Source organism: Sus scrofa, chromosome 13 (genome assembly GCF_054392235.1).
Source record: "Sus scrofa isolate SSC_HxYL_T2T_F1_AM1 chromosome 13, Sscrofa_HxYL_maternal_Yorkshire_Landrace_v2.0, whole genome shotgun sequence".
Taxonomy (NCBI): domain Eukaryota; kingdom Metazoa; phylum Chordata; class Mammalia; order Artiodactyla; family Suidae; genus Sus; species Sus scrofa.
In genome coordinates, this window is record NC_139395.1 from 96,541,651 (window position 1) to 96,558,173 (window position 16,523).

The 16,523-nt window shown below is 34.8% G+C and overlaps 1 protein-coding gene across 2 annotated transcripts in view; it reads left to right on the plus strand.

Annotated features, from left to right (window-relative positions):
- SLC25A36 (solute carrier family 25 member 36) overlaps positions 1-15,484 on the plus strand; it is a 41,885-nt gene extending 26,401 nt beyond the window's left edge. The window contains exons 5-8 of one of the 2 annotated variants that reach the window (XR_014822357.1): positions 2,330-2,366; positions 6,753-6,819; positions 7,821-8,110; positions 11,441-15,484. Coding sequence is in view for 1 of the 2 variants with exons in the window: in NM_001244793.1 (NP_001231722.1) it covers positions 6,753-6,819; positions 7,821-8,110; positions 11,441-11,634 (551 nt within the window). In the remaining variant the exon portion in view is untranslated. 2 annotated transcript variants of the gene reach the window in all.
- The last annotated feature ends 1,039 nt before the right edge of the window (positions 15,485-16,523 follow it).

Here is a 16,523-nt window from a genome sequence, read left to right on the forward strand (position 1 = left end):
GGTTGATGAAACTGAATGGTCCCATACAGACTCATTAAGGTAGCCTTTTGCCCCCTTCATTCTTATAATAATCTAGACCAGATTGCACTGGTTTTTCCTCAGGATCATTTTTAGAAGTTTTCAAAATATGAATTAAGGGTGCAAAGTGCTTAGAGGCAATCATGTGAAGAAAAATTGTTTTTTAACTGGCTATTCAAAAAAAAAAATGCTAACCTTGTCACTTTAGTATCCAAAAAATAAACTAAAATATACCATTAACGCTAGCGTTTACAAGATTTTACCACATCAAATAGCAAATACATTAAGGATGTAGTAACATACCTTGTACATAATTTTTATTCCAAGCAGCCTCTCAGTTCAGTTGCATTTTACATTTTATCCATATGAACTTGAGTTTTTAGATGCTAAACCTTTTTAATTAAAAGAACAGTTTATTGGAGTTGCGGGTTGTGTCGCAGTGGTTAACAAATCTGACTAGGAACCATGAGGTTGCGGGTTCGATCCCTGCCCTTGCTCAGTGGGTTAAGGATCCGGCATTGCCGTGAGCTGTGGTATAGGTCGCAGACGCTGCTCGGATCCCGCGTTGCTGTGGCTCTGGCGTAGGCCAGTGGCTACAGCTCCCATTCAACCCCTAGCCTGGGAACCTCCATATGCCATGGGAAGTGGCCCTAGAAAAGACAAAAAAAAAGTTTATTTAAAGCCATTTTATTTTCATTTGTTTTAGCATTTCAAAGGAATAGCATGAGAATTTGTAAATTAAATTTAAGCATAAATTTTCATTCACTGAAAATTTTTTTCCAGTTATGAGGCTATTTAATCAAATTAAGTAATGGTGACTCTGTTTTACCTGCCCCTTTTTCCTCCTACATACGACCTTTGCTAGATTAAGTGTATCTTAGCTATTTAAGGGTATTTATTTTCTTAAGGGTATTTGTGGTTTTGTTTAAATGAATTGGCATATCCTATGTACACCTCGAACAGGCATGTATACAAAAAAATAGTATTAATTTTTTTTCTTTCTTTATAGTAACTCCCAATTTTGAAAAGTTTTTGTCTGGAATGTATATACTTTTATATACAACAGTATGGATTTAACTGAAATGAATTTTGATTTTTATTGGATTATGTATTCACACAGTGATTGCTCAATTTTTTAAAGTTTATTATTAAAGGTCAAATTTTTGCTCATTAATGTAGAAATTTTGGGAGTTTCTGCTGTGGCACAGTGAGTTAAGGATCCAGCATTGCTGCAGCTGTGGCATAAGTTGCAGCTGCACCTCAGATTTGATCCCTGGCCCAGGAACCTCAGTATTCTGTGGGTGCAGCCAAATAAGAAAAAAAGAAGGACTTTCCATTGTGGCTCAGCAAGTTAATAACCTGACTAGTATCCATTGAAGATGCAGATTCAATCTCTGGCCTCGCTCAGTGAGTTAAAGGATCCATCATTGCCACAAGCTGCAGCATAGCTTGCATCTTGGATCTGGCATGGCTGTGACATAGTCCAGCAGCTGCAGATCCAATTCGACCCCTGGCCTGGGAACTTCCATATGCCGTGGGTGTGGCCCTAAAAAGACAAAAATAAAGAAATTTTGTCTTGCATACGTAAAATATTTTTTTTAATAAGTTGTCCATGGCAGATTATTCAGCCAGATGGATGGTTAGGTGTTTTGTGTGTGTGTAAACATTCTTCCTATTTTGTTTTGTAGAGCACCAGAAACTAAATATAAAATAATCCAAAATGTTTCATAAAAATGTATGTGCAGTATTACTGATCATAGTGCAAAAGTTGAAAGGTACTATTGTAGCAAATTATATTAAAAAAAAAAAAACTATAGTTACAAAATGAAGTAGAATTTCCTGTTTTGAAAGAATAGACATTGTGATTTCAGCTTTGATCATGGTAGATAATAATGGTAGGAAAATGGAATATGATAATCCCCTCTTAAATATTTTCTTAGATTCCCCTGGACAAGGTTAGCATTTTTTCTTTAAGGCAAAATTGATCTTCTTTTAGGTAAGTATATGGACTCTGAAACTGCTACAGATGGCAGAATTTTCAGTACTCGGTACATTTTTTTTAAAAAATCATGGCCCATTCTAATACTCCTTTCTTTTCTTTTTTAACTTAAATTTTTCAAAAAAAAAAGTTAGATCTCACAGTAAATATTTCTCAAATCCTTCCAATGGGATTCATTTTGTACACATGTTTCTGATGAGGTCACTGCTTGTTGTTATGATACAGAAAAGCCTGTGTCTATTTTAGGCATTTACTGTACATTTCTCCCGAGAAAAGAGTGAGATCGTGTCATCTCATGCTCCCCATCCGCAGGTCACTTCCTGTAGAAATATGGACTAACTTAAACCTCGTGAGTACTGATCTGAGCATCTCTTGCAGCCTCTAGTTATAAGAAACACACCCTGGGAATTTATAATAGCTGTAGAATTAATAGAAGGCGGGAAATGAATTTTTATTTCCTGAATTTGTGTGTGCATTATCTGAGTATTTTGTAAAATTTAATTCTGATTCCTTTATAATATTTCTTCTAGAAGAAAGAATGGGGTAACTTTTCAGTCATCATGTAGTAAAAGCCTGGGGTCTTTAGTTTGGCCATAGTAGCCGTGACCTCCAAAGAATTCCTTAACAGTATTTAAGATTTACATAGCTATAAATGGTATCATACCGTCTGACAAAGTTAAGGAAAAAATAGTAGTTCTTTTTGCTTTAGCATAACATTTTCAAAGTCTAATAAAGTGCCTTCCATTCTCTTGTCTGTTGATACCTGGCTTTCTACTTTCTTGCAAAAACATTGATCTTAATACCTGCTTTTACTTTCCAAATACAGGGCAAGAATATGGGATCTTAGCTGTTTTAGTTTTAATTAGTTTGGGGTTTTTTTAGTAGTAGTTTTAATACATTTCTCTTAGAAGGTTAGGTGGGTTTTGTTCTCACAAGTTAATTGAAATAAAAAGTACTGAAAATGCAATACTACAGGTATCACTCACTTAATGAAATAGACATTTTCAGCTAGTTTATTGTAAGAAGTATTTCTATTGATCTGGTTTTTAATTGGTTTACATTATTAAAAAAGAGTCATAAATGGAGCAAAACTTTTAAAACTGCATTTTAAAACTTCCTTAGGAGTTTCTGCTATGGCACAGCAGGTTAAGGATCTGGTGTTGCCATAGGTACAGCATAGGTCGAAGCTATGGCTCAGATTCGATTCCTGCCCCAATAACTTCCATATACCACGGGTGCAGCCAAAAAATAAAATAAATAAAAACTTTAAAAATTTCTAATAAAATATTAACCATAGTATTAAAGCAGGGCCTTTTACTGCCATTTTGCTTTAACCGACTGTGGAGCAATAATAATTCTTCTTAATCTGAAAATAGATTCTTCGTATACTTCCAAATCAATTTTAATGTTTAACAAGGTACTCAGTATTAATATGAAATGCATATTATCAAAATGTCACAAAATTTAAATGCTAATATCAAAATTAATAGGAAATTTCTAAATTTCAGGGGCACCCAGTATTTTAGTGTATGTTCATCTTAGAAGAAGTAGGAATATATGTTTGGCTTTGGCTATTTGTCAACTTCAAATTGACTTACATAATTCTAAGTAGTAAGTTTTTGTTTTTTCCTGCCTGTTTCATTTTTTGAAGTAATAGATTATATTTTCTAGATCTAATTAGACTAATACTGTTTCTGTAATTTATTAGAGTATCTTTGGTTAAGGTAATAGGATAACATAAAGCCCAAGGAGCAGAACTGATAAAGGACCAATAGCTAAAATCTTATAGGTTATGCCTCAATTCGTCATCTAACTTAATGGTTTACTGGCAGTTAGGCTAGTGTCTTTTTGTTAAGAGCTAGCTTGTTACTGGAAGAATTGAGCCAAGAGAGTGACAGTAAGCACAAGCTATATAGAGATAAGATGACAGCAATCTCTCACTTACCTAAATTTTAATGTCATGTTCCATAGGTCAATCTATGTCTGGAAATGAATTTTAGTTAAGTGAGAAATACCTGTTGTTTGCTTCCTGTCATTGTTTATTTATTAACATTTACAGAGCATAATTAATACTATAAATTGCGGGCATTTAAAAATGTATTCCTAGTAACATTTATAAATATTTATTGTAATATTTTTAAATTTACATATATTGGGTTTTTCAGCCTCTAATTGAGGAATTTGGTGACTTGGAAGAGTGTTAATAGACTTGGACACTAAGTTTGTTTTTAAGCATAGAGCTTTTGATGCACATCTTTTCAAATAAAATACAGCAAATTGAATGAGATTTTTATATAGACTGTTTTTTAGAAAGTTTGATATAAGCATTCCTAGTCTTAGGCTTTCAAATTTTAACAAAACACTTTTTTTTCTTAAAATTTCCACAGAATAATTAATAAAAATCATTGTGAGTAGTGCAGAGTATTTTGTTGATTTGTGCTGCCTAGCAGCTTTTTACTAATAAACCAATATTACTGTACAGACATTTGTGATACAAATATTTAAGTTTAATAAGATAAAGAATCATTAAATTTAGGAATATGACCGGAATTCTGATGTCTGGTGCACATTTGCTTTAGAATATAATTTGAATATCTTTAGTTTGACTTTCACTGAGAAAAATGAGATTCAAGAGAAAAAAAAAAATAGTACTCCATAACTTTACTCTGTTAAGCCAGACCATGCAAGAAAAATCCTCTCCAAACAAAATATTTAAGCTAATCCGACAGTTTCATATTTTTCTTCTCTATCCTTTTACCAGAATATATGCATGAAAAGAACCTTTTATTTAAAACATTTTCCTGACACCCTTTCCAACATGTTACCTTTTTATTTTTAGTACTGGCTGATGCTTACCAAATTGTTGGTCCCTTTCTAATTTTATATGTATGTATGTATATATGTATGTATGTAGTATTAAAAGCATTCAAGAGAAATGGAGACTATATAATCATTACTAAATTATTAAAGGAGTTATTAAACAAAACTTTTATTTCATTTATCTTGATAGATTCAATTTGAGCATCTCTTTGTGAAACATCTGGCTGTTTTTTTACAGTATTAAAACATTAGATTAGAGAGTAAAATTTGAGTTAGCTAATTAACTGAGGTTACAGAAGGGAAAAGAACCTATGAGACTAAATTCCACTTTGTAAAAAATTTAGTAAAATTGTTTTGCATTTGTAGATACACCCATACTATGAAAGTGAAGAAAGGTTTATGATTAGTTCTCCAGTATATGTTAATTGAAAAACTAAATTATTCCTAAGTGCACCACAGCATTTTTCTTCCTGAAAATACTTTACTAATGTTAAATGTGCTGGTTATATTTCAAAACTTTCTAAAAATAAAGTGCTTGACCTGCTAGTATTTGATAGAAAATATTAAAACGTTTAAGATCCTAGGAGTTCCTATCGTGGCTCAGTGGTAACAAACCCAGCTAATATCCATGAGGACATGGGTTTGATCCCTGGCCTCAATCAGTGGGTTAAGGATCCGTCATTGCCACAAGCTGTGGTGTAGGTCACAGACGCGGCTTGGATCTGGTGTTGCTGTGGCTGTGGTGTAGGCTGCAGTCGCAGCTCCAATTCAACCCCTAGCCTGGGAACTTACATATGCCATGGGTGTGGCCCTAAAAAGAAAGAATAAATAAAACAGTTAAAATCCTGAGACATTTATTTCTACATGTGCGTTTTCACTGAATTTATTCTAATTTGAATAAATGTAGGTTGATGTATGTGGCTCTGAAATTTGAGAAGCTGATCTTTCATAAGCAGTATGTTAAAACCCTATTTTGTATAGATGAAGCAATCTTTGTAAATCTCCTTCATCAAGATTGCATTTCATGTGCTATTTTCCCATAATACTAGGAAGATGGCAAGTAAAAGATATGCACTACCCTAGAAACATAGTTCCAGATGTCATAATTTATAGCTTGAAATGAGCCATCTTAGGGCACCATCTTTCTGCACTGATAGTTAATACATAGTACTTTAGTTTTAAAATAAACTAAAGCTACCTTCTACCTTAAGTTGCTCTCTTCAGTGTCTATAAAAGTGACAGGGAAGTTCTGATTTGTAACTTTTTGAACTTTTGAGTTTTTGTATGTTTTTAAGTGGATGAAAAATAGATCTGTCCTATGAACCTTTGAGAGAAACATAAACTTAATCTCTGTGATACCATCATTTTAACAGTGTTAGTATTTGTCTCCATAAAGTATTCATAAGGCCAAAACAACAGTCCTTTTTGTTACACAATCAACTTAAGCTCAAATATTAGTAAATGCTAACATTTATGTAGACTCCATTTTGAACATAGTGATTTGTGATGTTAGTTGAACCCCAAGTAGCTGTTAGTAGAGTTTGCATGCTAAAAAGCCCTAGAACACACAAAATTTCTATGTGTTTGTCTGTAGAAATGGGTTTCTAAATTTAGCTTAGAGAGTAGAGGGTGCCCCAGAGGATTTTCTAGATATGTTGAAAGAGGTATATATACATTCAGATATTGCTCTTAAAATAATCTTTTTAGTTATGTTCAGAATTTGAGACTGTAGATTGAAAATAAAGTACAAATGTTCGTGGTTGGATAGATTTGTAAAATGTAAAGCGTACATCAGCTGATAGTTTAAATATTTATATATATTTTTCTTTAATATAGATTTATATAATTTTCAAAACCTTAAAGTTAATAGTGTTCTTCATTTTTACCAAAGTTCATTTTAAACATGTTTGTTTAGGTTTTACCGCAATCACAGCGACCAACCCCATTTGGCTTATAAAGACTCGGTTACAACTTGATGCAAGGTATGTTAATTCATTTAAACAAAATTTGTTAAGAGTTGGTGTCAAAAAAATAAATAATTTAAGTTTTTTATTTCTTTCCCTGTAGGTAGCATTTAAAAGACATTTCTTCTACTGGGGGAATCATAGTGAAGATAATAAGTATTTTTACAAACTTGAAATGATGTCCTTGTAGATGCTGCACCCTTAAGTAGCACAAAGAAAGTTTTTTGGGCACAGCACTCAATAAATACTTCATAACTGTAGAGGTCCTCATTCACTGTTCACTGAGATGAAAGATACAGCAATTGCCTTCAGTGGATCATAGGAAATTTGACTTAAATTCACCCAGTCACTTTTGGGGAAGAACCAAGTGGGCTTGGAAGAATCCTTAGGTACACAGAAATTAGTTGAATTGTACTCCTTGCTTTCGGATATTCTGTCATCACTGGAGCCGCAGTCATTCTTTACATGTATGTTAGTAAATGCAAAAGAAATTGTCTCAACTTAGAACTGGATTTATTTAATATAATATGAGGCAGTTTTATTTACCTTGTTTTTATCTTGAGCTGCAAGTCACAGTGTATTCGCTTGGTTTCTTGTTTGTTGTTTTTTGGCTGCAGATGTGCAGCAGCTTGCTATGGGATCTCAGTTCAAGGGATTGAACCCCAACTGCAGAGTGCCAAACCCTAACCACTAGACCACCAGGAAATTCCCCACAGTGTATTTGAACTAAAAGATTTTGTTGCTTATTCCTATAGTACATACATGATTCAGTGAAACTGAAGATTCAGTGTAGTATATTTTGCATTCAGTAAAATAAACCACTTATATGTTCCTGCCTAATATGACCAACTTGGGACAAAAGAATAGGAGATCTAAAACGAATGTTTCAAAATTCTGGTTTTACCCCTACATTAATTAGAGTTATTTTTTTGTTAGATTGACATACTTCTATGTACTTTATTTAAAAATCTGTACTACTTTATTTTTAATAAATTAGATTTTTCCCTTTTGCTTTTCAGAAATCGTGGGGAAAAGCGAATGGGCGCTTTTGAATGTGTCCGTAAAGTGTATCAGACAGATGGACTTAGAGGATTTTATAGGGGCATGTCTGCTTCGTATGCTGGCATATCAGAGACTGTTATCCATTTCGTTATTTATGAAAGTATTAAGCAAAAACTGCTGGAATATAAGATTGCTTCTACAATGGAAACTGAAGAAGAGTCTGTAAAAGAAGCATCAGATTTTGTGGGGATGATGCTAGCTGCTGCCACCTCAAAAACGTGTGCCACAACTATAGCATATCCACATGGTAAGAGGACTTGATGTATATGAGTAATCTGTTAATTCAGAAATATTTTCCCACCTCTGCCAATTAGAGCATTTATAATTTTACTTAATTCTGGTGTAACAAAATGCAGTTAACCATATTGGGACTAAATCTGTATAAGTGACATAAGGCTGTTTTAATAGATCAACGTATGTATGCTATAGTAGCATGGTGGTGGTTTAGCATGGGTTCTGGACATTCAAATTTCAGCCCAGAGTCAGATTCCTGGCAAGTGACCGTTGGCCAAGTTTCTTTTTTTTTAAAAAAGTGTGACTTTTAGACAAATTTCTGTTTTTTTTAATAACATTTTGGATGTAGATGGTATACTAGATACTTTATGTTATTGCATACATTATTGCTAATCTGCACAAAAGTCCGGCAAAGTACTTATAAGTCTAGGTATGCCAGAACATAACCAGAATTGTCTTCATTTCAGATGGGAAAGCAGAAATGTTAAGATTAAGTAACTTGCTCAAGGTCACATAACTTACTCAGTGGTGGAGCTTAAATTTGAGTTGAAGTCTACGGTGCCAACGACCAAGCTATTTTACATGGTTTCATGTTGGCAAATGAGTATATATGAATGATTTTTAAATACCTTTTTAAGTTTTACAGTATTAGCCTGTTTCTTTAATAACTAAGGAAGTCACTTAAGAATTTCTCTGCCACATGCTGAGGGGTTTTTTGTAACTTTTTTGTTGTTATGTTAAAATGTAGCCTTTGATTTTGGAATATTTGGTTTGGGTTTTTAATCGAAGTGCATTACTTTCGTTATGCTGATTAACATTTACATTCACCATGTAAATCTAAGGCTCTGTGATTAAAGTTGTATCTGGAAAAAATAAAATAGGGCTACAAATTGAGTATTCCCTCCAAAATGTAGTTTATTTGTTTATTTATTTTGTCTTTTTAGGGCCGCTTCCCATGGCATATGGAGGTTCCCAGGCTAGGGGTCTAATCAGAGCTGTAGCCGCCGGCCTGCACCACAGCCACAGCAACACGGGATCTGAGCTGCGTCTGTGACCTACACCACAGCTCACGGCAATGCCAGATCCTTAACCCACTGAGCGAGGCCAGGAATTGAACCCACAACCTCATGGGTTCCTAGTCGGATTCGTTAACCACTGAGCCATGACTGGAACTCCCAAAATGTAATTTATGAATAAAACCAATTCCTTAACCAAATTGGACTGTGAACCTAACCCCTCATTTCCTGAGGGCCATTCCTAATTTATTTAAGAGAAGTCAAAATAGGATGGTACCAGCAGCATTGTGTAGGTTCTGGCCTCCCAAGGGGAGGGCTAGGACAGCGACCTGCTCAAGTAAGAGAGTGAGTTTGGAGAGCACCCTGTCTCTTTAGGTCCGATGGTGTCGTTATAGAAGAGGTGTAGTTTATAAACAGAATATTTTGGAGTGGAATATATGTAAGTGGCATGGGTTTTTAAGACAGGACATAAGAGATTTCAAATGTTAACATTTACAGTGAAAGTCACTTTCGCTCATTTCCCTCAGGCCCATCAGGAATAGTGTGTTGACAACGTTTGCAAAATAATGAATGTGGAAAGAATAGGTTCTTTAGTTGAAACTCTGAATTCTTGTCCTAGCCTCTACCTTCAACGGAGTAAAACTTCTTAGTAGCCACAATTTCTTTATCTTTTTTTCTTTCCATTTTTTTCATGTTTAAAGTTTTACTGAAATAGCATTGATTTACAGTATTGTGATAATTTCTGGTGGACAACAAAGTGACTCAGTTATACATATACACACATCCATTCTCTTTAAAATTCTTTTCTGATGTAGATTATCATGGAATATTGGGTAGAGTTCCTTTGCTATACAGCAGGTCCCCATTGGCCAGTCATTCCATATACACAGTGTGCATGTGCCAATCCCAGACCCCCAGTTCACCCCTATCCACCACCCCACCTGTCCCCTTTGGTAACCATAAATTTCAAAGTCTGAGTCTATTTCTGTTCTGCAAATAAGTTCATTTATATCTTTTTTTTTTTAGACTCCACATATAAGTGAAATCAGACGATGTTTGTCTTTCACTGTCTATCTAATAACTTCACTCAGTTATGATCATCTCTTAGGTCCATCCATGTTGCTGCAGATGACATTATTTCATTCCTTTTTATGGCTGAGTAATATGCTGTTCTGTATGTGTACCACATCTTCTATCCATTCCTTTGTTAATGGACATCTTTGCCTTTTAAAATGGAGAAAAATCTAACTAATCTTTAAATCCTTTTCAGCTTTGAAAGTTTATGATTTTTGCCTAGTTGCTTCCCAGATGGCTCCTTTTAGCTGGCAGCTAATGTTTTAAACATTTTCAACCTTATCCACATGAAATTTCATGTTGGTAAATGTGGACCATTGTGAATAAATTAGTAATTCTATTTTCTCATTGTAATGTCCACTTCTAAAAAATCTTGGAGTTCCCGTCGTGGCGCAGTGGAAACTAATCTAACTAGGAACCATGAGGTTGTAGATTCAATCCCTGGCCTTGCTCAGTGGGTTAAGGATCTGGCATTGTTGTAAACTGTGGTGTAGGTGGCAAATGCGGCTTGGATCTAGTGTTGCTGTGGCTGTGGTGTAGGCTGGCACCCGTAGCTTTGATTTGACCCTTAGGTTGGGAACCTCCATATGCCGCAAGTGTGGCCCTAAGACCAAAAAGAAAAAAAAAAACAAAAAAACTTCCTTGCTTGTTTCTCACTGCATCGTTCTATATTCATCTTTTTTTTTGTCTTTTTTTTTTTTTTTTTTTTTTTTGTCTTTTTAGGGCCATGGCATATGGAGGTTCCCAGGCTAGGGGTCAAATCTGAGCTATAGCCACTGGCCTACATGACAGCCACAGCAAGCCTGGATCCTTAACCCACTGAGCAAGGCTAGGGGTTGAACCTGTGTCCTCATGGATACTAGTCAGATTCATTTCCTCTGAGCCACGACGGGACCTCCTATATTCATCTTCAATACTACCTCTGTTTTCTTTCCTACTTCACCTTTTTGTAATCACATCTATTTTCCCTTGTATTTATATCCAACATAGAACTGATAATTGGTTTAATCTATCTTTCCTCATTCAATAACCTATGAAATTTCATAATTAGTATACATTGTTTTAGCTGGCTATCTTAGGGGGTTGGTGTTATTATAATAACTAGTTTCAGTAAGTTATACATTAAAAATCACTCCTCATGTATCCTCAGCTTACACTTACAGAGTTTGATAAATGGGACATGCTCAGTATTAGAAGGGTATAAATCTACTACTAGTGTTTAAATAAAATGACTTTATTTTTCTCCCATACAGAAGTTGTAAGAACAAGACTACGTGAAGAGGGAACAAAATACAGATCTTTTTTTCAGACATTATCTTTGCTTGTTCAAGAAGAAGGCTATGGGTCTCTTTACCGTGGTCTGACAACTCATCTGGTGAGACAGATTCCAAACACAGCCATTATGATGGCCACCTATGAATTGGTGGTCTACCTGCTCAATGGATAGCACCACCAGGCTGCTGTACTATAAAGAGGGAAGACCAAAAGATACAGTGGACCATGGAGTACCGAAGCCAGCATGGTGGACAGAAGGAAAATAGTTTGGGAACATGCAACTGTGTATTGCCTAAGTGGAAGTTTGGTTGTAGGAAGTAAAGTAATCATAACCACATTACTTAGTCTTTTTAGTAATGTGACAAAATAAACCTTGGCTGCCTCTGAGAAAAAGCCTTTATTAGAAGCGGTCCTTCCTCAAAGTTGCCATTTTTCTCTACCATATCCATGGGACACAGTTGGCATTTTGTTGATTTATGGCAATCAGAATATAGTGTTTATTCCATGAGCACTTTTCCAGTCTTCTAGACAAAACCATCCCTAATTATATATACTATAACTATCCAAAAGATAGTATTGACAGTCGTAAATTTCTCACTTCTGGCTTGTATATAATTCCTCTAAATTGAAAAATAACAATAAGAGTATATACATTTCCTTGAGAGGATCTGGCACAATATTTTAAAGTTAGCTGTTTGGTATTAGTAGTCACTGTGTTTGATAACAAATGAAGTAGTGTCTAAATATTGTGTATATTTTGGTTTCCACTGCTCACAGGTGCTTTATGTTTAGCATAATATAAACAATTTGTTTGCTAATGTATTAACTCAAATGGTAATAGTTTGAGACAAAATAATCCACTAAAATATTGATTCTTGGCCATTTCAATAACTTGAGCATGTTCTCTTATTTTTTTCCTAACCTTATGCTACATGAACAAATGCAATTGTCTTCAATGATTTATTAATTATGAGCTTGAATTATCACCTGTCACACACCAAGGTGTCATTTTCTTAAAAGGGAAAAATTTACTGCTTCAAAATCTTTTATTTGGTTTCACATTAAGAATTTGAACCTTTGAAATATTTCCAGAAGACCTGCATACATTGCATTTATTTAGTGGAGAAAATGGTAATTTTCAGCTTTACCCTTACAAGGTGTTTGTTTTGTTTTGTTTTGTTTTAAGGTGACATTATAAATATCTTGAGCAGCATAAACATCATAAAAGAGGGGCCCTCTTGAGCAGGTAGCGATCCTAGTTGACTTATGGATTTATAAATAAACTACTTTGCCAAGAAATTTGTTCCATCCTAATTTTTTGAATGGCAAGTCATAGAGTAAATTCAGATTAAGTGTGTTAACAGGATGTAACTTTTACATTTTGCCATTGAGTTCAGCTGCACCTTTTAACACTTTAAATGTATTATATGTATGGCCCTTATGAAGATATTTGCTGTAATTCTGTTAAAAGACTTTTGCTTATGGATGTTGCTATACTGGCTTATGAAACATACAATTACGCGCCAGTGTGGTACTCATTTCAGTATACATAAACTGTACATTTTGTGCAATGGCTTTATCTTAAGAATGAATTTTTGTGAATGCACTTTGTGGCCTTTTTTTGAGGGAGGGGTTGGGATTAGGAGAGAATTCCCATGTTAAGATTATTTTCTTAAAACATTGGTCATGTATTAGGCAGAAACAGTGTTCATAACATTTTTCTGAGGTTAGGTATTTTGTTTTGGAGATCTGTAATATAAATGTTTTAAATACTCTATTTTCACTGCAGTGCCCCTAACATAGAAAATAGTGTGTCCTTGCAAGCTTTCTCTGCTGTCTCTAGTAAAACCAGTGCCCTCTTAAAATTCATTCACCTTTTTAACTTCCTTATAATCAATAGTAACTGGATGTTTTTGAGGTGCTTCGATTGGAATTAAAAATATTCCAGTCTATTTGGAGACCAAAGGCAAATTCAGTTTCATTACCTTTGGAATTATTCATACTTTTTGTGGTGAATTTCAGCTTTGACATTTATTGTGAGGAACATGCCAAAAAAATAAAAAATCATTAAGAGGTTTCCAATTTGCATCTGTAAAGAAAGTGTCAATCTATGGTGTTTTCATTTTCAGGTGCCACTTATACTGCCTAATACAGTGCCATTTGCCTTGTGAAGATCTGTAAACATTAGTTGTACTGAATGTAGGACAGAGACTCTGATCTCAGTGCCCCACAGATGATTAAGAATGATATGAAAACCAGCAGCTAAGGAACATCTTATTTAGTCGTAGCAAATTCATAACAAGTGTCCTTCAAGGATGAACACATTCTATTCCTGTTTGGATTTGTATTGACCTTTTAGTGCATTATATTCAGCTTTTAAAAGTGAGTGTACGTATGTGCTGGAAGGAAAAGATCTTAAGAGTCTCAGACTTTGCTTCTTTGTGCAACAACTGGAAAGGAGCAGTGAAGTTTATTTTAATTGTTGTTTTTTTTCCCCCAAAGTACAATCTGTTGTTTATGTAGGACAAAAATAATTTTAAAAAGAAAACTTTATATAAAAATTGTTTATGAAGTTTCTCTGAAACATTTCTTTGGAATTTTTTTAGATTGATGCAAATGTTTAAAAAGAAAAACGCATACCTAAAGCATTGGACTTCTTTAAAAGAAAACTTTTATTTTTTATGTATTTCCTGTCAGTTAACTTTTTATTTCTAGTATTAGAGGTAGTCAGCACTCCTCAACTTGATGTATACTTTATTGGAGAATCTTCTCAGAAAGTTGAACTTATTCAGGTTAAAGTGGTACATACTCTCATAGAGAGCAGATAAGAACTTTGTTACCTGTCACAGAAACAGTTTACTAGATTTCAAAGTCCAAATCTGAGAATGACCAGCCTGTGATTGTGGGGTGCCATACAGTGCTTTTAAATCCAGGGAAAAAACTGTATCACCAAAGCTTTTGTCTTGGTTTTCTTTACGTATGTAACTTTGTGGAACCAACCTTATTCGATGGGACCCACGGGTAATTGATTTTTAACTCTGACACCAAGAGAGAATATCAATACATTATTTAATCCAGCCTTTGTCTCCGAAAGCCTAGTGCCCATTGTAGAATAGCGTTCTTCTATTAGGACCAGCAGAGTTTGGGTTGTTAAAAATGATGAGTGTTTACTCTTTTACTGGAGTGTGAATATGTCAGCATTTTAAGATTTGTTTTAAAACACTGAAAATATTGACTTGATCTTGAAGAACTCAATTGCTAGGAATCAGTTTATCCTATACTCTTCTGTGTGGTTTGTGCTGTCTTTTGTTGTTTACGTGCTCCTCTGCCCAGATTGATAATACTATAGGGTTCCCTTTGAAGCTGATAGAATAATTCAGCCTTTTTTTCCTCAAGTATTGATCATGACTTTAAACATTCCTAAGAATATAGGTATTTCTTAATGATTTAAATTGGGATTTTAATTATAGAGAAGTATTTAATATAGTATACTCTGCCCACACACATCTCTTCTCCATCGTGCCCTTATATTTCTCAACCTATACTCTGCTTTTAATGCTACTCCTTTTATTTAATTTTTTGTTTTGTTTGTTTGTTTTTGTTTTTGTTTTGTTTTGTTTTTTTTTTGGCTTTACCTGCAGCATATGGATATTCTCCGGCCAGGGATCAAACCCAAGCCGCAGCAGTGATAATACTGGGTCCATAACCCCCTGAGCTATAGGGGAACTCCATATGCTACTCCTTTTAGAAACTGAAGAGTCTAGTTTTACTGATTTCTTTGTGTTAATAAACATTTTGAATGTGTACCCTGCATATGTGAACAATTAAATTATGACCTGTCAGTCATAGCTAAGTAATCAACTTCAAAGTGTTGATGTCCTTTGACCATTTATGTGAGGTTTGCTATTATAGCATTTCTGTCTGTGGCTGTAAATTATGTGCATTTACTTCGTATTTATGTTAACTAGCTGAATTTTATTTGAATTGTTAAAATTTAAAAAATTAAAATATGCTTATGAAGATCTGGTGTTTCATTTTGGGGGTTTTTTTTCCTACAGTGTATCCTGATATTTTGGTATACTGAGAATATAATCAACACTTTAGGAAGGAATTTCTATTGCATATTCCATAGGTTTATTGATCTGTAAGTCTAGTCCATTCATGTATCAAAGTATCTAATTTGCAAAGAATATTTGAGAAGTTGGAGTCTGGTTAGGTTATGGTATGTATTAAGTAGTGCCTACCCACTTACAGTTTGTCTATTTGTTTTTTTAGGTTTTCCCAAAGCATGCTACTATCAAACATCACCCAGTTTTGTGGGTGAGGAAGCCAGGACAAATTTGTCATGTTCCATTTCTAAAGTTAACATAAAGCTGAAATTGGAGTGTCCACTGTGGCACAGCAGATTAAGTATCTTGCATTGTCTCTAGTGGTATCACAGATTTGATCCCTGGCCCAGCAGAGTGGGATAAGGATTTAGTGTGGCCACAGCTGTGGCTGAGATTCAACCCCTGGCCCTGGAACTTCCATATGCTATGAGTGCTGACAAAAAAAAGAAGTTCCCGTCGTGGCGCAGTGGAAACAAATCCGACTAGGAACCATGAGGTTATGGGTTCGATCCCTCTCAGTGGGTTAAGGATCCAGCGTCGCTGTGAGCCGTGGTGTAGGTTCTGGCATTGCTGTGGCTGTAGCTTAGGCCAGTAGCTATAGCTCTGATTCGACCCCTAGCCTGGGAACCTCCACATGCCACGGGTACCATATGCCACGGGTATGGCCCTAAAAAGGACAAAAAGACCAAAAAAAAAAAAACTGAAATTGGTCTTCTAACAGTACTTTTTTCCACTGAAGGCTGAAACAGAATGAAGGTAACTGACAAAATGGTTGAGGTTGGTATTACTTAGCTCAGGTGTCCCAAGTTTATATCATGTGGATATGTGTTCAGTTCTACATATCAGGAGCTGAGATAGAGGAAGGAATCTGAGTTTGATTCTTTAAGGTTCAAGTGTGACGTCTCCATAACTGATAAAAGGCAAGCAAGCAAAATGAAGTTGATTTGTTTCC